The sequence below is a fragment of the Protopterus annectens genome, chromosome 7.part0, assembly GCF_019279795.1.
Source record: "Protopterus annectens isolate FY-2018-M chromosome 7.part0, PAN1.0, whole genome shotgun sequence".
In the NCBI taxonomy this organism is placed as follows: domain Eukaryota; kingdom Metazoa; phylum Chordata; order Ceratodontiformes; family Protopteridae; genus Protopterus; species Protopterus annectens.
In genome coordinates, this window is record NC_056739.1 from 921,862,085 (window position 1) to 921,885,250 (window position 23,166).

General features: G+C 41.2%; 1 protein-coding gene across 6 annotated transcripts in view; it reads right to left on the bottom strand.

The window, feature by feature from the left end:
• The window catches only part of GRAMD2A (GRAM domain containing 2A), a 797,948-nt gene that overhangs the window by 83,774 nt on the left and 691,008 nt on the right, over nucleotides 1-23,166 (bottom strand). For 5 of the 6 annotated variants that reach the window (XM_044077505.1, XM_044077503.1, XM_044077502.1 and 2 more), the window contains 3 exons: nucleotides 18,572-18,634; nucleotides 12,534-12,693; nucleotides 12,307-12,433 (listed from right to left, as the gene is read on the bottom strand). In XM_044077505.1, coding sequence (XP_043933440.1) covers nucleotides 12,307-12,433; nucleotides 12,534-12,693; nucleotides 18,572-18,634 — 350 coding nt within the window. The remainder of the gene's footprint in view (nucleotides 1-12,306; nucleotides 12,434-12,533; nucleotides 12,694-18,571; nucleotides 18,635-23,166) is intronic. The other variant, XM_044077501.1, reaches the window with a different exon arrangement.

Here is a 23,166-nt window from a genome sequence, read left to right on the forward strand (position 1 = left end):
CAGTGACAACCTCTGGCAGTCAGTAGCAGTTACCATATAGATGTCTATTCAGACCAAGTAATGTCCACTCTACAATTCAAAAAGGAATCGAAAAAACTTCAAGTAAAAACCTTTTATTCGAAAATGAAAAACAGGTAAGCGCTTTCACCAAAGTGGCTTCTTCAGACCTCAAAGATACAATCTGAGTGAATGTACTTCACTATTTGTAGGTGGATAACCTATTCAATTATGACATCACAATTGGTAAATAGGCAAGTAAGATTAATTAATTAATAAATGAATCCACATACTCTTCAACCTTAAACCATCTGTACCACAAGTATCCCATCAGGAAGGCGTAAAAGATATAAATATGCCAATAAAAGTACATTGTTTAAATACAAAATTCAATTAAATATATATATATATATATATATATATATATATATATATATATATATATATATATATATCACATATATCAGAGAAACTTAATCAGTAAATGACATATATAAAATGTATTGTTAAAAGTATATCATTAAAAATAAATACATATACATAGTATGTATTACTTAAACATTTACTTAAAATATATAAAGTTTACTTAAAAACAAGCCTCCTATTTTTAAGAGCTGGTTTAATAGAGATTTTCTCATTAAAACCAGGGTATAAATGGGTTTGAAATCTGATGATCCAATTCGTTTCATTCCTCTCTGCAAAATTCCTAATGTCACCACCTCTTAAACTAGGTATATTAATATAAATAACCATACATTTAAAAAATGTGTGTCATCAGTGGCTGTGATGTGTTTTGAAAGTGCATTTGTTCCTGATTTAATACGTATTTGGTACAAATGTTCTCTCACCCTGTCTCTGAGTCTCCTGTCAGTTTTGCCAACGTAAAAGGCAGGACAGGAGGAACACACAGCAAGATAAACAACATGTTTGGTGTTACAATCGGCTGTTATATCAAACTTATATATTTGTGAAGTATTATGATGTACGAAAACAACAGAATCACAAATATAAGAACAGAAATTGCAATTATAGCAAGGTCTAGTTCCTAGATGTAAATTGTCTTGGGGGTAATGCGCATTATTAGAAGGATGGCATAAAAGTCTAAACAAATTTTTCTTATTTTTAAATAAAAACTGTGGGCACAAATGCACTTTCAAAACACATCATAGCCACTAATGACACACATTCTTTTAAATTTATGGTTATTTATATTAATATACCTAGTTTAAGAGGTGTTGACATTAGGAATTTTACAGACAGGAATGAAACGAATTGGATCATCAGATTTCAAGCCCATTTATACCTTGGTTTAAATGAGAAAATTCCTATTAAACCAGCTCTTAAAAATAGGAGACTTGTTTTTAAGTAAACTTTATATATTTTTAAGTAAATATGTTTAAGTAATACATACTATATATATGTATTTATTTTTAATGATATACTTTTAACAATACATTTTATATATGTCATTTATTGATTAGGTTTTTCTGATATATGTGACATATATATTTAATTGAATTTTGTATTTAAACAATGTACTTTTGTTGGCATATTTATATCTTTTATGCCTTCCTGATGGGATACTTGTGGTACAGATGGTTTAAGGTTGAGGAGTATGTGGATTCATTTATTAACTAATTAATCTTACTTGCCTATTTACCAGTTGTGATGTCATGATTGAATAGGTTATCCACCTACAAATAGTGAAGTACATTCACTCAAATTGTATCTTTGAGGTCTGAAGAAGCCACTTTGGTGAAAGCGCTTACCTGTTTTTCGTTTTCGAATAAAAGGTTTTTACTTGAAGTTTTTGCGATTCCTTTTTGAATTATAGAGTGGATATTACTTGGTCTGAATAGACATCTATATAGTAACTGCTACTGACTGCCAGAGGATGTGACTGAGCCTATTTTATTATTCATTGACATTTTATAAACAAACTAGCTATTACACTCATACATGCTCACTCTCTGGCTGCACTCTCAAAATGGCACTGAAGCTAGCACATGCTTGCTACTTACCTTGAAATGCTTCTTAAACATACATCACACAAACACTATTCTACACCTGTGATTAGTATTATTTTGAAAGTTATTCTAGTATTGTCTTTTGTCTTCAATTATTTGTTTTTAGTATGATTGCGAAGTATTCTGAAGTTTTTAAGATACTAAGGTGTTTTATATTTTTCCCATTCTTTCCTAGCTTTTTCTCTATCCTCCATTAGCATTCCACTCTGTTTGGATAGTCAGATTGCATTATTTGTTTTCAGTCTCTTCTTTATAGGAAGTACAAGGCTATTTAGGATATTTGGAAAAGTTGTACTGAATTCAATACAAGGGAAGGATTTTTAGAAGTTTCAGTTAATAGATGATAGTGTAGTAAAGAATTTTTCTGAGTTAAACTTGTTAAGTTTACATGTTGGTTTATAAATATGCTGTTTAAGTGGATGTGTGGGATGTCTAGTCATATAGATTAGGAGATGATCACTGAGAGAATCTGACATTTTACCTTTGGTGGAGTATTTGCTAGGGTCTGATAATAGGATTAAGTCTAATAAGAGAATTTGATGCCTTGCTATAATGTGTGGGACTATTAATTAGTTGTGTGAAACATTTAAGTTCATGCTAGATGTAGGGGAGTTAGAGTGTATGTCCAAACAAGTGACATTCACATCACCTAAGTAAGGAGCTCTGCTGAACTGAATTTTGGTGTTGGTTTGCTGTAAGGGAAAATGTGGTAGGTACTGGGAAATATTAAAGCAACATCACCACCTTTCCTCTTTGCATGGTCATTACGGACGACACTATTGCCAGGAGGTATAACTTTGGAGTCATTTATGCTGGGTTTAAGCCAAGTTTTAGTTACAGTGAGAATATCAGGCTTATGTTGGGCAATCCATGCATGTAGTTCAGCAATTTTATTTCTTACACTGCTAACATTTATTGCAGCAATGCATTTATTGCAAGAGGGACTTGCAAAAGAAAGAGCTAGGATTAATGAAAGAAAATATTATAACCTCTGAATAAAAAGAGCCAACATAAGATTCATAAAGACATGCTTTATATTGCTATAAAACTAACATTTCCCCCCTATTATGGGTGGATCTGTTGAAGCTTAAGTGAAAGCATTTCCAAAGTATTACTTATTATTTATGCTGCCTTTCTGCTTTTTAATATTATGTGAAGTTTAGTAAATATACATGTTTCATATCTCGTTTGGTAAGCTGTGGTAAATATTTGCCTTCTCTACCTGAACAAACACCTGATGAATTGTAAACTTAATGAGAGGATTCATCAGAGGCTGATTTGGGAAGCCCTCCTTGAGCTGTTTGAAATATTCAAATAAGGGACTCAACCTCAAGCCCTGCGATTGGTCCATCTATTTCCATACCTTTTCCTTTTCCACCACTCAGTACCGTAGGGCCCTCCCTCTAAGGTCTCAGAATGCCTTTAAATGACAGAACAATAACTGGTATAACATCAGAAAAATAAGAAAGCCTGTCACTTAACTGGCTTGAATAAACTTAAAAAAATTTAAAAAAACTTCTACAGGGCATGTTATTCTTTCTGCTGTGAGGGATTGAAAGCATTCTCCAAGATCTAACAGCTAAGGTTATATCTTCTAGGTCTTAACCTTGGTTCTCTCTTTATGTTTGTCCTGTTACCCTCTAGGTCACAAGATGGATACCAGACCCAGCTTGAGCACTGTGGATTACTTGCATTTAACCCAGATTTAAGTACACCACTCTGTTGTGGGGTATGGATGTGGAGAAATGAAATCTACTAGGGGAAAGTGCTTTAGGAGTTGGTGAAAAAGACTGAACTGTTTGGACCATTACACGGTTATGAAAATGATCCTTACTCTTGCTTTAGTCATGTTAATAAACAGAGTCCCATTACAACATTGTTTACTGACAGCATTTCCAAGGTAATATACTAGCACTGGGATGGCTGTTATAATGCTTAACCTTTTTCCAGAAACTGTGTTGTCAGTATTCTGAAACCAAATATCCAGTTTGGTGCTGAGGGAGCTGGATATGGCAGGATAGGTCTGATCAGCCGACTAAAGCTCATTTTTCCCAGGATGGGGAGATTGTTGAAGTCCCACTGTATTAGTGCTACTTGGGGGAAGGACCAAGACTGCATTAGGCAAAGTGGTCACTACGTTAAAGCTCCAGTACTCAGGTTTACATGATTTTGGATCTGGAAGCCAATCCATTGTGACATCCTGGGCTGTAAGAATACCAGGTCTGTTGAGCTCTTTGCTAATTTATGTAAACCTATAAAAGACAGATTATAGGAGTCAATGATATCTGTACCTTTTGTTTCCAGTCTAAACTGAAGTCAAGCTATGCAAATATCCTAGCCAGGGTATATCAACCATAGGTGCACTTGTGGATGGGGTTAGAAGTAATACAACAATTCTCAGTTTCTTGTGTTGGCAGAATAGACATTAGGCAATGATTGCTGTAGGGCAGAGTGACTACCACTAAGGAGCATTGGATCTTTCCAGAAACTAAAAGCAATGCATCCTCAGCAGCTGTTTCATCTGATGTGTAGTAAAGTCTTGTAAATTATTACTGTGTTTTCGACTTGACTCATGGACCAAGATTTCTACTGATGCATATCTGTTACAAGTACTGAAATAATTAATGCAATCAACACTGAGTACACTACCAAGACTTGTTAGAAGAGAGAGACAGGCAAACATACTAATATTCTGTTTAATTTCACATGTAAAATACCTAACGTGTATGGTTAAGGGGTCGGGGTAGGTGAATGACAGACTGAGGGATAGCTGATCACCAGAACCAAGCTTCCCATAACCAGGATTAGGCTTTCTGTTAGAATTGTAAATCCGAAAGTATGAACCCAACAGTGAAAAATAACCTGCAATTCCAATGGAAAAACAACAAATTCTAAAACTCACTGTTACTCCTTTCAAGTGTTTTTTGAAAGAAGACTCTGCCCACTCCCCCACCAACCCCAAGATTTCTATACCTGTGAATAAGGGGAATTTTTTTGAAACACTTGACTTCTATGCAGTCCGTTCATTTGTGTTTATAGTTCCACTACTCTGAGAATGACAATTACATTCCTTGGAATTTCAACAGGTGCCTATGGATTATCCATAAATGACATGCAGTGAAGTAAAGACAACCTAAAATGTGCTTATATTGAATTTAAGTGTTCTCTGAGAGGCATGTGGTATAAATAAGGCTTTTAAGGTACTAGACCTGGCTAATACATACAAGCAGAAGAGAAGTATGGGACAGACTTATGAGAATCTTACACACATCCTTGTTTCATCAGCAATGTATGCTTTCCTTTTTCTCAGCACAGGTAAGGCGGGTAAGAAAATCATAGTGGACTGAGATACAGTAATCAGGCAGCTACAGATGATGTGCATTAAGAGATGTGCAAAATACACCAGTGGAATTTCTGTGAAAACTAAGGGTATAGTGAAGTAGTAAATACAAATGTGTCAATGGTCATTGAGAGGTTTCACCCTGAGAACTTTTCTAAAAAATGTAACTGAAGGAGATGGCAAACTGAATCCCACTGATTTACTGTTTGCACTAAGATTTCTTACACTGTGCTACCAGCACACTTATAAAAAGGTATGAAACAGTCTACAAACTGCAGAAAAGGTACACTGATTGAGTAGACTAACTGGCATATGGATACAGAAGATAAAAAAATAAATGGTTAGTAGGTAATGAACCTTCGGCATGGATTCATTAACGTGTTTGTGGCACTTTAAAACTGCTACTGTGCACAGATGTGCAGTTAGACTGCAACCCAGCACAACCAGTGGGATCTATGTTAAAACATTGCAAAACCATACTATTGCAACCTGAAACATTGAGTCTGGAAAATCAAAATGGCAAAACATTGAAAAAGAAAACAACAAAACTTTTAGTTATGTACTCACCATAACTTCAGATGTTTGGGATCCATCTCTAACATATTCTGTGATGGGTTGGGTTGCCGATCCCCTCCTCTCCATCCCATTTAACTGCCAAAGAGCAAAAGTCTCATTGGCTGAGCTTATTATATCCCAGGAGGATGCACCACTACCAGTAGTCCCCAGTTTGTCACATTGTACGATTACACAACATGCCTATACATGAACATAACATCAACAGATGAATAAAACAAGCTCACTAAAACCCAACAATCTCTCACTGTCTTCCAAGAGGGGGAGGGGGAGGGATGGAGGGATGAATTAGGAACATCTGAAGTTATATGGAGTACATAACTGGTGATGTTGCGTGATCTCATAATCTTAGCCTACTGACTGATGGGACCTCCCAGTGGGACCCTGGAATCCCTGTGGTCCACTGTGGAACAACACTGGTGGCTCCGTGGAAACAAAAAACGTGCCTAGCTATAACTGCCCAAACATCCAATTTATAGTGGGAAATGAAAATTGGATTTAGTAGCCGCAATTTTAGCACAGTAGCCAATAATGAAGCATGAAAAAGTTATAGAGCTCAAGACTCAGAGAGTATCTGTTTAGATAAGCTAGCTTAGAATGTGAGAAGCTATAGATAGATTGTTAAGCTGGCTCTGAGAAGAGGAATAAATAGTTATTGGTATTGGTAGCTTTTTGGAGGATGTTAGAGTGATAGTTAAACAACAATGATTTACTACATTTATTGAAGAGTCTGGTCAATGTCTGAATAATTGCCTGAATTGAGTGAATTTATGGAGCAGCTGGTCTGCTGTTTTGAATTTTAGAGAAACTGAATTATGGAAGAAATTAAGATTTCATTAAGAGAACTGGTAGTTCAGAGGGACAAAAAGACTATTAGGACTAAGATGGATTGAATCCCAAAAAATCAAATACGGTGGTTTGATAGATAGAGCTTGAAATAAAAATCACTTTGAAAGCAGAGGTAATTCTTGCAGAGATAGCACAAGCTTTGACAGATATTTTAACTCACATGTAGCAGCCGTTCATGGAGGGCATTTAATTCACTAAAGATGTTAAATCAGATCCCATGGAGGGAAGAGATAAAAAAACTTAGGAGATCAAATGGGAGACCTATGAAAAACGGGTGACAAAGTCTGCTGCTGCTGCCTTTAATAAAAGTTTTTCGTGATCTTTTGGAAGAAGTGAAGGATCCATGGATTAGGAGAAATTTAGAGATACTTGATTACAGAGGAATTTTGTATAGACAGGATGTTAAGAATTGCAAAACCCCAAGTATAAACGTGGTAAAGCTAGTCCCTGAGTTCTCTTCCACTTCTAACAAAGGTTCCACTTTGATCCTTGAATTTTGCTCCCACTGAAATTTGTCAAATAACTTGAGGGTCTAATTGGGTGAAGGGGTAATGTCGGAAGTGGAAGTTCTGGAGTGTGAGGATCAAGTAGTCTCTAACTTGTGTTGAGGTGCTATCTGATGAATGTCAAGATCAAGGGTTAGATCGAAGTCATGATCGTCCCTTCTGGATCCGTCCAGGTGATGTTAGAATGAAAGGTGCCAGATACGAGCAATCATGCGCAACCCCAAGAGAATTCATTTTCTTGAATGACTGGGGAGAAGAGTGGGAATCTTGGAAAGCAACGGAGAGTAGCCCTGTTGAAAGTTGTTAGTAGCCCCACGAGATAAATGCTTGAGGTAGAAATAGCAAGGAGAAGAACCTTGGAGTCAATAGGTTTGTGGGTGTCCATTGTTGGAGTTTTTGTGCGCCCCCTTTTGTGGTTTGTGAGCTGCTAATACTGAAACGCTGGAGTGCATAACCAGGAGCGAGAAATGTTCCGCATGAGAATGTTGCCAATATATTGGATTTCAATATGAGTGTGGATGATGTCCTGTATCAAGAAGCGTAGCTACAGCCCATTCCAACGGCCCTCCTCATGGCCTCGGGTAGGCGGGATAGCCCTCTGGCCCATCCCCTCCGAGCCCACCCTACCAGATACATGTTGTCTGACCGATCTGTGTTGGCCCCCGAGGAGTTGACCACCTAAGGGCCTGTAGGTGTGAAGTGTGGCCCCCCATTGGTGAAGTATAATAAGGTGTTTATGGAGGCTAGTAGGGAGAGAAGTTAGACCTCATGGCCCAAACAATTCGTCTGGAGTGTCTGGCTCTGAAGTCAGGAGCCCAGACCTGAGACCCCCTGAATAAGTCCTGACCCCCACCCTGTCTGGGAGACCACTGAAGCTAGTGAGGTCAAATGTCTTTGTATGTTTAACCAAATCATGACGGGAGATTGAGGAAGGACTGAGCCAAGCAGTAGAGGAGCCTGTAGCTGTCTCAGGAAAGAATTTGTGCAGGGTTGCCAGAAAGGAACTGAGAATCGATATGTATTAATGTAGGAAAATTCTGTGAAGGGATCACAATCGGGACGGCCAACTTTTAGAACCGAGCTGGCTGGGGCCTTGCTGTAGGTCAGTTTGGATCCTTCTGTAATTGTAGAAAACGCAATCATTGAAAGAACCCTTCCTTGTCTTGAGCTAAGCCGAGTAGAGGAAAGCAACAGCAATTTTGAGTTTGCCAATAATCCCAGGAATAGCACCTTCCAGGATGACAGCTTTGGTAGAAGGACCAATGGCTAGTAGCTGAGGGCAGTAGCAGGGCGTCACCATGGTAGGCAGTACTTGAAATGTCCAAATCCATCTGAACTCAGGTGAAACGCTACTACTGCCAAAGTGATGGTGAACACCCTGTGAAAGTGGTTGCGGGTGTGGCAGAGCACAACTGCAGACATGGAGTGAACACCCTGGGGGAGCTACTTGAGACCAAAATGACTCACATCGTATGTGGAAATAGGCGCCTCCCATCTATGGGGCTTTATGATGGTTCCTTCCAACCAAGGGAGAAATGATGTGATATGGCACATCCTTGGATCCTCGTGGATTCTCGGAATGTATTCGCTGAGGTGGAAATTGGTCTTGGGTCCTCTGGTCTGGTTTCGGTTGGATAAGAAGAACCTTGGTCTCCCGATCCCTATCTTCTGTGTCTGTGAAGGTCCTGAGTCTTTTCTCCCAGTTTAAAGCTCTAGGGCTGCAATTTCCCGGCCTTTCTGTGGTGGGTCCGGGATTGATGGAGCAATTTCCTTTGACTGTGTGGCATGTTGTGTGAATGGGGACAATCCGGGTTTGATCTGTGTGAAGGTGATTGTGGCCCGGTGAGTGTTAGCTTGAAGCAAACGCACCGTCACCTCGGTCACAGGCAGAACGCTCACAGCCTGGTGATCGGAGGCCAGAGAGCTGAAGAAGCACAGCGGGCTCTCCAGCATCCCAATCTAGCGTCACAAGGCCGCGGGGCCCTCCCAGTCTCATTTCCCCGGCGCCTGCTCGCCTCTGGGGAAGTGTCCTGCTTTCTGATTCCCGTCCTCTGCCTTTTGATGGAAAAAATCTGTCCCTCCTCCTCTCTCACCTCTGGCCTCTAAAGGAGCCTCTTCCCGCACCTACTGAAGAAGAGTTTTTTCCTTCTTGCTCCCTCGAAGAAGAGTTGGGATTCCTTCTAGCGTTGAAGAGCTAAATCACAACCCCATCCGAGGGAGCTGCCTTGTGTTGACCCAAAGAAAGGGCCAACTCAAAGAGGAAGTCAACAAATCGGTGGGGAAGCGACTCCGCAGAAGCACCAGCGAGCCACCCGAGGCCGTCAAGATACCCGAATGAACCTCCTGGGACGACCTTGCAATAAGCTCAATAGGGAGCCAGCCTCACGGGGCACGACCAGAGCTGCCTGTGGCCCTCCTCCTGAGAGGAATCTCATTGTGAGGCTAGCTTCTTGGCCTGAAGCCTGGAGAATGTGCTCAATCTGCCAGACGTAGGTCCCTCAGAAGAGTCTCAGGGATCCGCTGCACCGTCCATGCTCCTAAGGTTAAAGCCAGGAGGTAAAGTCAGCGCTGAACGCCCTACACAGGTGCAACTTTCTACAGATGCCCTTCGAGGATGGTGCCAAATGTGAGCCTTAGCATGGAGTGTGGCAGATGCCACCACCATGGCATTTGTTAGAGATCTAACCGGGACTGGTTCTACCGCAGCCAAAAGACAAAAAAAATCTGTCGTAAAGGGACTGGGAGCACGGTAGGGCGTGAGTATACTGAGGAAATGGGAGGGCTGAGCTGAGGGGGCCTGAGTCAGCACTGGATCATTTGGGAGGCTGGTTTGAGAGCCAAGAGCCTCGCTATTACTCACTCCTAACGGGGGTGCGGCCGAGACACCATAGACCCACTTGATAACTCTCCGCATCACCACGATCAGACATCGCCCGAGGGGGACTTAGGGGTCCACGCAGCCATCATCAAGATCCCAGAGGGGAATTTGACCACCACAACTCCACGACTCTCAGGCTCAGGGGAAGGGGGATGGGGAGTCAACAGCTTCCCCAGCCGCAGGAACCGGAAGGAGGAACTGCTGAAATGGGGGCAAGGTGCCTCCCTCAGGGGGACAACTCTGCCAATGCACCCTCTCTCAGGCCAGAGGGGGGTTTGTCCTAGGGAAGGAGATGGACCGAGGGGAGCCATGGCGTCACCGAGCCATGATAAAGTCCGGAAGGATAAGGCTGGCACCCCAGCCGCCGGTCCAACCATAGCGTGTCCGGTCAAACATCCCAGAGGTTCCAGAGGAAGTGTCCGCCCAACTCAAAGGGAGTCCGGCGTCGACACCCCATCTCCACCGCCCCCACCCTAACGGGAGGGACCAGCGAGAGTCGCGACCTGTTCGAGCTTCGGACCGGCCTCGGTGGAGGGTGAGCTCAACGGGACCGACCCATACCAAGAGCAGCGGTCCGGAGGAGGCGAATAGGGCGTCATTTTTTGGGGCCGCCGGCGGAACAAAGACATGGGCAGAGGCCATCCAGGGAACCGAAGGATGGGGACATGGGCCCCGAACGGGCATAAGATGGATCTTCCTGCACGAAGCTGGCGGGAGCACTATCGGCTCTAGCTGGGCAAGATGATCCTCGGGCGCGCCCAGGGAATAGTCAACCCAAGTCCGGGGATCTCAAAACCCGAGGACTTCGGGCCTCGATGACCCCAAGTGTTCCTGAGCGATGAGGCCCGAACTCATGCCCACAGAAGGTGGAGCCAGCCCAACCTCTTTCGGATGCCTAGAGAGGTCGCCCGGGCTGGTGAGAGCCCTGTGACTGGTGTGCTCGCCGGGCAGAGCGGAGTTTAGCTGCCCAAGTCGGGCGAGCCAAGAAGCGCCCACCCGCTTCTTTTCCTCCGAGGAGCCGGCGCTACCCGCCCTAAACTTTTTCTTTTAGGGTGAGGAGACTGGGAGAGGATGCTTTTGCTTTTTCGGGGAGCCTGCCCGATGGGTTTTTAATATGAGCTATTTGCAGGACCTGGGAGGACCCTTACATGCTTAAAGCTTTGGGAAGTGCAGGAAAAGCCCGCAAATGCTAAGGACCTGAGTTTTTCCTCTTGAGTAATGCACCAGAACAAAGCTTTACCTGTGCTGAGAGATGCGTTCTTTTAAAGTGAAGGCAATAAACACTGAGAGTGGAGGTGAATGAAAGTTCAAACAAAACAGCAGTACGCAAACACTAAAAAATGAAGGCTTTCTCTTCTTCAATAACAAGAAAGATAAACTCTTTACAGTACAAAGACCGAGATACCTAAGTAAAAACAGGAAAACACACTCCCTAACAAAGAATAAGGAAAAAGCCTTCAAAAAAAAAGAAACAAACACAACAAACACAAAACAGTATTCCTAAATGTAAAAAACACCAAATACCAACAGAAGAATGTCTGTTAAAAACTCACACAAACAAGAAAGAAGCAATTTCCGAAAACAAGACAGAGTACTTCAAAAAACACTTAGCACAAAACTGTCGAGAACACGCTCTCACTTGTAAAGCAAAATAAGACTTCGGGACTCCAAGTGGTAGTGAAAAAAACAGATCAAACTCAGCCTACAAAGAGACTTCGCTTTTATATAGAATAGACAACATAACATCCATATTTTCTGCACCCCCACACCCCCTGCTAGTTATATATAACTTTGAGATTGTACTACTGTGGGGAAGGACCAAACTCCTTTAACCCAGAGTAATTGATGTTTTGCCAGTTCAAACTTCCTGGCTCAATGTTTTATGCTACAATAGTCTGTCCTTGTTATTATATCAGGTAGATCCCAACCAGTGTACTGCGAAACTCTGGCCACTGAAGATACAGGCATCTGTGGCTGTCTTCACATAATGACTAGGTCATTAGTAAATAGACCATTTAATAAACAATGTTAGAGACAGATACATTTGTGGCTGTTTCTGTACAGTCGTCATTTAACAAATATGATACTGATGGCTAATTTGAAAGCTCTTAATATATATATATATTTTGCACTTACAGTACAATGAAAACTTTTAGCAGCTGATACTCTGTGCCACCCAAGTGAAGTGTGGAATCTGCCTGCAGACATTCATCAGCCTTTACTGGCCCATTTAAATACAGAGAAGAGGTTGAATTCAGGACTGCTGGAAAAGAAAGAAAGAAAAAAAAGAAATTAATTGTCAAGCAATCAACTGACTGTACTTAATGTGGTGTAATTTAACAAGTGATGGATAGCAAACAGACCTTGGTCAATCTCATCTGCTGGAAAGGAGCTTTCCACGGGGCTGAGGCCAGTGGGAGAGTTCACCAGAATGTGCTCGCCTTCTGTATCAGGAAGTGAAAGTGAAAGTGTGGGAACAGGTACATTCCTTCTCCTTCTGGGAACTTCAGGGAGCAGTTCCTCCTAACAGACAGATCACAACAAATAATTTAGTAAAAAAATTAAAACAGCCAACACTTTAGCACACATTCACCAGTATCCATCTTACGGTGTTAAGCACCCCTGTTGTCTTCATTATTTACCATATTTTTCTCTATATATCTCAGCTACACTGCTTATTTATAGTGCTCATTTTTTATGCCTTCCTGTTGCTGATTAGAGATGCAGGGTATTGCTTAGGGATACACACAGTTCCTGAAAATTATGCAGTAATTTGGAATGGTTTCTAAATTGTGATCCTTTGCTTCCTCTTCCAAGTGCAAGCTACATTCATAAGCCTGTGAAATGATGAGCTCTTGTAAGAGGGGCAGTCTAGACAACAGTACTCACTGACCTTATAATTGATTGATGCTGGAACCTATCAATAACCACTGCCAAGAGGAAACATGACCCTCTAGCAGTAAGGCCTGATTCCTAAAGTCCAGTCATTAGACGGCACTAAGGCATGCTGCCAAAAGAAATATCAGACAACCTTCTGTGTTTCCCAGACTCCAGACAATATTCCTGTGCCTAGTGTCTATTATTACTGCTGCCTAGTCCAATGTCTTTGCCCAAACCAATGTTGTCTGGCCACCTTCACTTAAAAGAGGGATTAAACTCTGACTATGATCCAGATAACCAAGGAAATGATAAGTAATCCCATCAAAGAGTTGACCTGGCGATGGTTACCAGGTAATGCCAGCTAACCTATCTTGGTGGTAGTGGGTTAAATCTGCAGCTCTACACCACCTAGGGGAAGCTACGTGGAGCTGCACAGCTCTGGCTTGTGACATGTACTTGACCTTCGAAGCAGTAGTCATATAGTTGGGTTTGGTGTGTGTCTGTACATTTAAATAAGTAATTGGACCAAGACTGCAGAACCTGCTTCAGCAGAATGCACATGGACCGCCAGTAGCAAAGAGAACATGTCCCATTGAAGTGTCAAGAATGGTGCTACATTAGAGGTACCCATGGTTCCCCTCTCTGAGGAACATGAGGTCTGACCCTACAGTTTCTAATTAGGACAGCTCTGGACTAGAAAGGTTAACACAGTCCTTCAAGCCATCAAGGAAGAAGGAGATAATATTGGCAAAGCTAACTGTCAGGAGTTAAAGAAAAACAATTTTAAAAAGTTGTATCTTTAGCTACTTCCAGCTTCTGGCTTTCTGTCCCAGTAGTACAAGCTAACAGAAGTGTCTTGTATAATAAAAAACACCTGTCACATAAGCAGTGATAGCCACACTGAGAAATCTGACTGGGGTAATGACCTCTGTTGAAGACTGCCCTTGATAACACTACAGGGGATGTATGACACAAGGAAACAACTTAAAATCCACACAGCAGCCTATAAAAAAAGAGAGGTTGACAGATGCATGACATTTATAAATTATACATAAGCATACAAACTTTTCCTTCTTCTCCTCTTACTGGACTGTTGATGATAAACCCATGCCAATAAAATAAATACAAAAAATAAATATCTTTTTTTTTGTAAGGGTAAATGAACAGCTGCCATTCATTTTATATGATATGTGTGTATAGTCTCCCTTCCAACAATCAGGTTTTATAAAATGATCTGGGTTTTTACTTTCTTTTTAAAGAAACCCATTATTTTGAACTATCAATATAGCTCTGCTAAACACAGAACTTAAGTTTAATGAACAGTTTCATTAAACTGTGCTTAGAACTATATAGATGGCTTTATCTTTCTTGTAACTATAATGAGTACCATCAAGTTACAGGTCTACATGAAATGGGAAAAAACTGATTAAGTCCTTCGATCTCATAGAGAAATAAATCTACTTTTCACTAAGTGTGGCGTGGATGCCTCCTTTTGTATACAGCAATATATACAGTTGACAATTATGAGAATTTGTGTGATATAGTTGATTTTCACTTAAGCAATATTATCATACCATGGAGGATGGAGTTCCTTGGTAGTACATGTCGTACCTCCCAACCATACAGAATTACTCATTTTTTACCAAGTTTTGGGTTCCAAATAATGGGGTGCCATGATTCCTGAGTGGCACCCCTTCATTTCCGATTTTTTCACAGCTTTTTTTAAAAATTTTTTGTTTGCTTTTTGTGCTGACGTCATCACATGCGCGATGATGTCAGCTCTGTCAGTATGTCGGAATTGAGCTCAGGCTCACGTACACGTATTTCCAGCTGGCTTCACTGTCTGAATGGAATGCGAGCGGGAAGGATTTTGCTTCTTGGGAAGGAAACGACTGCTGCTGCAAGCATACTTTTAAGGTATTCTTGTGATAGGAGTTATTTCTGTATTTTCGCTTTTAAGGTATTCTTGTGAAAGGAGACGGAGTTATTTCTGTATTTTCCAGTGACCTGAGTCTGCTTAAGGTATCGTGAACAGAGTTATTTCTGGGTATAAGGACATGCACACTGTACAGTGCAACTCTGAGATAATAAAATATTAATGTATGTTTTAAAATTCGTGAATAGGGCCATACTGCTAAGTAAAACTCTTGTTCAGTGAATCAATAAATTACAGCCCACAAAACATACTTTAAGTATGTAATATAAAGAGTAGCCAGTCTGCATTAATCAGAAATAACTATATGAGAAATATTTTGTTCAACATGTCTCAAGGAACATTGCTAGAAACCCAGAATTTTCAAAAGTACTTCTACCACTTTGCATAATTTCAGAAGTAAATTCCATTTTCAGTGGTAAGTAGGAAATGAAAAAAAAGTCCACTTTCTAAAGTGACGGTGATGATCATTTGCTATTTTAAGTTCTTGACCATTATAAGATAAAAGTCCTTTATCAACATTTCAGGTTAAAAGCACTGTCGTTTGTAAGCATACACCAAGAATGTCACATTTTTAAAACAATATATTTCTTTTTAGTAGCAAAATGTTTAGCATGTTTACCATGGTTTACAGTTCTGCATTTACTTTAAAAAAAATCAGAATTCCAGGCTTTGCATAGTGAAACATACATTCTCCAGTTTGGGGAAGGACTACACTTTATGGGTGCATTATTGGAAGTTAATGAACAGTTCTGAAAATGTTGGCTACATCCCCAAGTAAAAGTATGTCATTTATGGAAAATCATGCACATTTTCTTTAACAACATATACAAACAAAATGGTATTCATGCTTCTAGAATCTACTGTCCAGCTAGTACCAGCCTAATATTTATACAGTAATTAGTGTGTGTGTGTGTGTGTGTGTGTGTGTGTGTGTGTGTGTGTGTGTGTGTGTGTGTGTGTGTGTGTGTGAAAATACACCTGGTGGCTAGAGGTACTCAGGCTCAAACCCTGTACCTTGGGCACAGATAAAAAGAGCCTAAAGTCCCTAGCCACCACCATGTGTGAATTTATGCCTCATATTTTTGTTCTGTTCCTCAATAAATCTGTGGTTTTCAGGACTGTTGAGGCAAATGACTGAAGGATTGAATTCACTAAATAATGACAGGCATTTTGCATTTCAGACTTCAATGGAAACACAAAATCTTTTATTCTAGCAATTTTCTAAGTTTATAAGATCAGTATTTGAAATCTGTCCCAATTTTGGGGCTGTATTCCCCCATTATTGGCTTTGTCCAGGTTTTTTGTGCTAAGAGGTTGAGAGCTATGGTGAGAAGTGAGAATTGAATTCACTAAATGATAGCCATTTAAGTTTCAGTCTTCCTATCTTTCAGGAAACTGCTGATTTGGCATAGTGGTATGTTGCTCTGACTGTAGTGCATAGGGTCCTGGGTTCAAGCCTTGGCAGTGAAATGCATGGTAGTAACACAATATTTTATTCTAGCAACTTTCCAAAATTATACAAGCAATGTTTAAAATGTGTCCCTGGTTTTTGACCCCCGGCAAAAAAAAGTGTGAGAAGCTGTGCAAGATTCCTATGCTTACACTACTATAATTTTATATATATATATATATATATATATATATATATATATATATATATATATATATATATATATATACTGCGTGTGCGTGTGTGTAAGTAGACTTTTATAATGGAAATTTCTGAACTGGGCAGTTTTGTCATTGTTGGTTCATGCAGTTTGTTTCACTGCCTACTGGAAAAATGTTCAAACAATAAATTTAAAATGCACTCTAACTTAAGTCAAGTGTGCTGTATTACACAAAGAATATAATTTAATAAAGTCAGGAAAGAGTATCAAAGAACGCATGTATGTTTCTTGTTTTGTGTCTAAGGGGCCTATGATTTGCAAACAGTCCAAAGGTAATCTTTATCCAACACTGGCCAGATGTATTTTCTTTGGCTGTGGTGTGCATTTCAGTGCTGTTTCAATGAATGTGAGTTTCAAGGGCAGAGAAATTTTAATGCCAAGTCTATTTTCATTGTGAGACAGTATTGCTTTGTTTAGCAGATATCTATTAGTGTTTGCGCATTGTGCTATAAAATGTAAAAATAAATCCAAATAATCATTGTAGAAGTAAAGCAGTATGCACACATTAGTGTTTATGGTAAATGGGGCAAACTGGCCAAGCAATGGGTCATTGGAATGGCTGCAGAGGGACTCTGGTGTCATATTTTGGTTGTCTGTTCTTCAGTTTGTGTTTGAAAGTTGGTATCCCACAATTCCATCAGTGTGGGTGGGGTTACACAACCATGTATGCAAATTTTATGTTAATCAGTGTACGGCTTTGTACCTATCTTTCATGAGCTTTGTCCAGATTTTTGATGTTTCCAGGTTGAGAGGTATGGTACATACCTGAAAAAATACAAAAGTCACACAATTTCTTAACAGGCATAGTGAATTCAGAGCGTGTTACACAAGTTAAGAGTACTGGTAATAAAGTTTCTAATAGAATAAATTACTTATCACTTTTTAACATTGTTCTTTTTAAAAATCCCTCTGTATAATAATTTGTTTTATCTGACTGATCTTTAAAACAGTATTCGTTTATGTGACAGTTATTCATCAGCATAGATGCATGGGCATGTGATTCCTGGTAGCAGAATTTTACTGTAGCTGCTTAAATAATTTGCAAAATATGACTCATGCATCCTTTAGTGTTCCATATGTTGCCATACTATTCAGGATTATATGTTCCATGACCTTTAACCTTGGGTACACCAGTGTTTAGAAAGGTATGGATTCCCCCGTACACCACTAGATCATTGCATTCAGGAGCACACTAGTGATGATGATTGTCTCCATGGGCTTTTCATGCAAGATAGTTCTTTAAAACCATCAGTATTGTGGTAGGGAAAACACATAATTTCTGTGACAATTCTTATTTGAATTATATTGAGGTATTTCATATTAATTTGCAGCATAGCTCTCAACGTCTTAACATAAAAAATCTGGACAAAGCCAAATTAATGGGGGGAAAATGCCCCAAAGGTTTTGTGTTACCATGCATTTTCTGGAATATATGAAGTCTGAAACTTGAATGCCTCTCAAAAGGCAAAAATCTGGACAGTTGAGAGATATGATTTGCAGTTAAAAAACAGCGTGCAGTGAAATGACTGAACACAGGTATTGGTTATTGCAGAAAACATGTGAAGTTTTTAAACGCTCAACTAAAGGCAGATTAAACTGAATGACAAATTATATCTCTTTTTTCTTACTTCATGCTACTACTGACTTGTAGGAATTAAGTTTGAATTCTACATTTGTTTATGTTACTAGCATCCACAGCCCACCTTTCTGAATTAACCTTTGCATAAATCATCGTCATGGCAGACTGACAGCTTAGCACATTTTATTTACTCTAAAAGCTTTCATAATTATGAAATATACATAAATCCTAAACTAACTCTGCTGCAGAAAAGGAAGAATGAAGGAAGGTGAACCAATAGGACAAATTACTGTTTGCTTTGCTAGGCGTAGTGAGCAAAAGAGGCACTCGACTTACCAAAAATATAGCATGCCCATCATCAGTGCAGTCTTTTACAGATAAACTCTTCTTGTTTACTGCCTGAAAAAAGAAAAAAAAGAAAGATGAGAAGGATTTTTGTTTCCTTTTGCTTATTTCTTTCAGTTTTTAACTCTTAAGAGAAAATCTGATTAAAATGTTGGAGTACATTGGCATAAAACAATATTAAATCACAACATTAATCAAAGCCTAACAAACTAGCTTTGTTGCAGTGCCTAATTCTTGACATAAATGACTGTTTCCAAAGAAGTAACTTGTATATTACCAATTAACATTTAATAAAACCCCTCTGTCAGTGTGGCATGTCAGCTGAAGACTGGCACAGTGTCAGTCTGGTTCACAATGCTAATAAAATGGAACAGAAAAGTACAGTTGTGTACACTTACCATAAATGTAGATGTTTGGGTGCATTCAGTGTTGCAGTCATCACACTTGGGTTATCTTGCCAGGGGTAGCCCTCAGTTGGCCTGAATACCAGAGGCTTAGTATTTCTGTGTTGGTTGCTGTCACTCCAGGACTGACGTCACATCGTCAGTGGTATAAAATCAGGCAGCCGACGCCATTACATCAGTTTTTCTTGCCTCAACAGTCAGGAGCCCCCAAATAGGGTGCTAGGTTATGGTGGAAGAACACCAGCAGTAGAAAGTAAATACCAAAAATTCCCTGTAAGGAGTGAGTAAGAGGGAGAGACAAGGGAGTGGAGGGTGGGAAACCAGGGCTGCAACAGTGAATACACTCAAACATCTACATTTATGGCAAGTGTACACAACTGTACTATATTCTTAATGTTTCACTGCTGCAGTCATCACACTTGCGTTGATTCACAAAGTTGAAGAAAAGGGCGGAGGCAGTCAAGAAGACTGGGTGCTGGCTAGAATGCCCTGCAAGACTGCGGTTGCAAAGCCTGCCCTGGATATGGAAAAGATAGGCAGGTGGTAAAGCTTGGCGAAGGTATGAACAGAAGTCCATGTTGCAGCCTCCAGAATTTCCCTGGTGGGGACCCCTCTGAGAAAAGCTACAGAGATGGATGTTGCCCTGGTGGAATGTGTCATGACCCCTTTAGGGGGCGGTTTCCCGTGGTGTTTGTAGCAGAAATGGATGCAGTGTTCTATCCATTTGGAGATTGTTTGTTTGGATATGGCCTTGCCCTCTGCCCATGCTGCAAAGCTGACTAGCAATTGGTCAGTTTTCCTAAAAGATTTAGTCCTATCCAGGTAGAATCTGAGCTGTCTGTGTACATCTAGAGAATGCAGAATACTTTCCCCCTTGTTTTGTGGCTTAGGGAAAAAAGTGGGCAAATGAATTGGTTGAGAGCCACACTGGACACCACTTTAGGCATGAAAGTTGGATTAGTCCTGAGGGAGACCCTGCCAGCATGGAAAATGATGAAGGGCTCTACAGCCATGAGTGTTTGTAGCTCTGAAACTCTTCTAGCTGAAGCGATGGCCAGAAGAAAGTCTGTTTTCCAAGAGAGGAATTTTAACTCTGCTGAAGCTGCAGGCTCAAAGGGGGATAGAGTGAGTTTTTCCAACACAAACTTAAGGTCCCAAGCTGGGGTAGGAGCTCTTCTGGGTGGCCTTAAATTGTTAGCCCATCTTAGGAACTGTTTGATGAGAGGGTGTGAGAAGATAGACGGCTCTGTGCTGTAATGAGCAGAGATGGCAGAGGCATTAATTTTAATGGAAGAGAAGGATAGGCCCCTGTGTAGTAGGTTTGCTAAGTAATCCAGGATGAGAGGTAGGGAGGGCTGTACGGTTTCAACTCTTTTAGCCTGGATCCAGCTGCAAAACCTTTTCCACTTGTCAGCATAGGATCTTCTAGTGCTGGGGCATTTGGCTTCATGCATAACATCCAGGACTTGTTTGCTTAAGCTTGCAGCTGGAGAAGAGGTCAAGGAATAAGCCAGACTGCCAGGTTCAGGGTCTGAAATTGTGGATACATGAATTCTCCATTCTTCCTGGTCAGGAGTGTTGGGATCTGAGGTAGGTGCCATGATGGCAGGGCTGATAGGCTGCACAGCAGTGGGTAACAGTGCTGGTGTCACAAGTCTGCGGCAATCAAGATTCCCCTTGGTTTTTCCTCCCTTATTTTGAGCAGTACCCTTAAAAGTAGTGGTAGAGGGGGAAATGCATAGATCAAGAGGTTTACCCATTGGAAGGATAGATCATCCACTTTCCAGGCCTTGCTGTGAGGTTCCCTGGTACAGAATTTGCTGAGCTGATGATTGTTGTGGGAGGCAAAGAGGTCCACCATCGAGGTGCCCGATTTCTGGGTTACAAGGTTGAAGGTTCTGTGGTCTAGCTGCCACTCATGTGGGTCTAGCAGATTTCTGCTTAAGTTGTCTGCCAGAGAGTTTAGGGAGCCTGGCAGGAATTGTGCTAGCAGGTGAATCTGCATAGCTGTAGCCATGTGCCGAAGTGTCATGGCGAGCCTGCAGAGAGGATAAGAGTGAGTTCCTCCCTGCTTGTTGATATAGTACATCACTGTGGTGTTCTCTGTTTTGATCACTAGAGGCCCCGGGTAGGGGTCTGAAAGCTGTCAGAGCAGGCTGAACAGCTAGCATCTCTTTTTGGTTGATATGCAGATGTATTTGATTTGGGCTCCAACGGCCCTGAATGCACCTGCCATCCTGGTGTGCACCCCAGAAATAATTTGATGCATCTGTGGTGAGGGTCAGGGCAGTGTGGGGTTGGGAGAAGGGAAGACCCTTGTTGTGGTTGCATGCTGCTGCCCACCAAAGAAAATCTTTCCTTAGACAGGATATCATAGGTATAACAGTTTCCAGGTCTTGAAAGTGTTGACACCAAAGGCTTTTTAGGTACCACTGTAGTTTCCTCATATGCAGTCTGACATATGGAATGTGTAGAATGCAGGAGGCCATGAACTCTAGAGCTTGCAGGATTTTCCTTGTGGATAACTGGGTTCTGGTGGCTAGTTGAGAGAAGTAGCCTGTCAGGTAGGCTTGTTTTTCTGGAGTAAGGAATGCCATCTGGGATGCTGTGTCCAGGCTTGCTCCCAGGAATAAATTTTTTTGAGTGGGGACTAGTTTTGATTTCTTTTCATTTATAGTATACCCCAGGGAGGTCAGTAGGTCCTTTACAAAGGTCAGATGCTGTAACAGCTTTTCCTGATTGTCTGCTGAATCATCTAAGTAGGGGTAAATTTGAAAATTTCTTTGTCTGCAAAAAGCAATGGCTGGAGCCAGGCATTTTGTGAAAACTCTGGGAGCAGTGGATAAGCCAAAGGGAAGCACAGAGAACTGAAAGTGCATAGATCCTGCCCTGAAACATAGATATTTCCTGCAAGATTCCCTGATTGGGATGTGTAGGTTGGCCTCTTTTAGGTCTAGGATGGCCAACCAAGCATCATTGGAAAGCATAGGAAGAAGCTGCTGGAGGGTGAGTGAATGTGTTTAGAATTGATAGATCAAGGATTGGGCACCAGGTGCCCTCTTTTCTGGGTACTAGGAAATTCCTGGATTACAAACCTTGGCCTATCTGATCTGCAGGAACAGGCTGCATTGCCCTCACGGAGAGCAGGGAATGGACTTGTTTTTTGTCCTCTGCCCACTGGTTTGGAGGAGGATCTGGGAACCTTTTTTGGGGTTGGCAGAGTGTGGAAATAAAATTTTTATCCCTGGGACACTACGTTGAGGACCCATCGGTCATTGGTAATAGAGGCCCAGTTGTTTGTATGGGATAAGGTAAGGGGTGGAGGTGTAGAGTCATTGTGAGTTCTTTCCATAAGGGGGTGGCTTAGCACTCCTTGTTTTTGAAGTGGAGGAACTCCATCCCAGTGACTGCTATCTGGGGGGGGGTCTGCTTGCCCTAGGTCTTGGCTGAGCTGGCCTGGAGGGGGCTGGAAAAGACCAATGCTTGGAGTGGAAATGCCTACTGAACATTGGAGGCTGGACCTGTAAGAAGTCTTTAACTGTCTGCATAGATTTAGCTTTTTCTTTCATCTGTTTTAAGACCTCTTCTGCCTTGGTGCCAAACAAATTGTCTTTGTTCAATGGTGCGTCCAATAGCTTTGATATGACATGGTCTGGCTAGGTCTGTTCCTTAAGCCAAGCATACCTTCTAAGTACAGAATCAGTGACTGCTGCCCTGCAAGGTGCTTCTAGGGTGTCAACGCCACATTGCAAGGTGTGTTTGGTAACTTGGCTTGCAGAATGCATAAGCTCTTGTAATTCTTTATTTTCTGCACAAGCAGGAAAGGTAGATAGTTTTTGTTTGAGGAGTTCCATGGTATGTTGCTGGTATTTCAGCATGTGGAACTGACAATTTAGTGCTCTAATGGCAAGAGTTGCAGAGGTATATACTTTTTTTACCCCATCTGTCTAAAGCTCGGGAATCCCTGTCCGAGGGGGTGGAATTCTTAGCTGTGGTTGCTTTAATTCCCTTAGGTCCTTGGGAGATGACCTCTGGGTCAGCAGTAGGATTTTTGAAAAGGAATTTGTGAGAATCAGGGACTCTGTAATACCTGTCAGGTTTCCTGGGAGCAGGAGGAAGGGTGTCAGGAGTCAAAATGGATTCTATAAAGATATCATCCACAACATCCAAGACAGGAGGAAT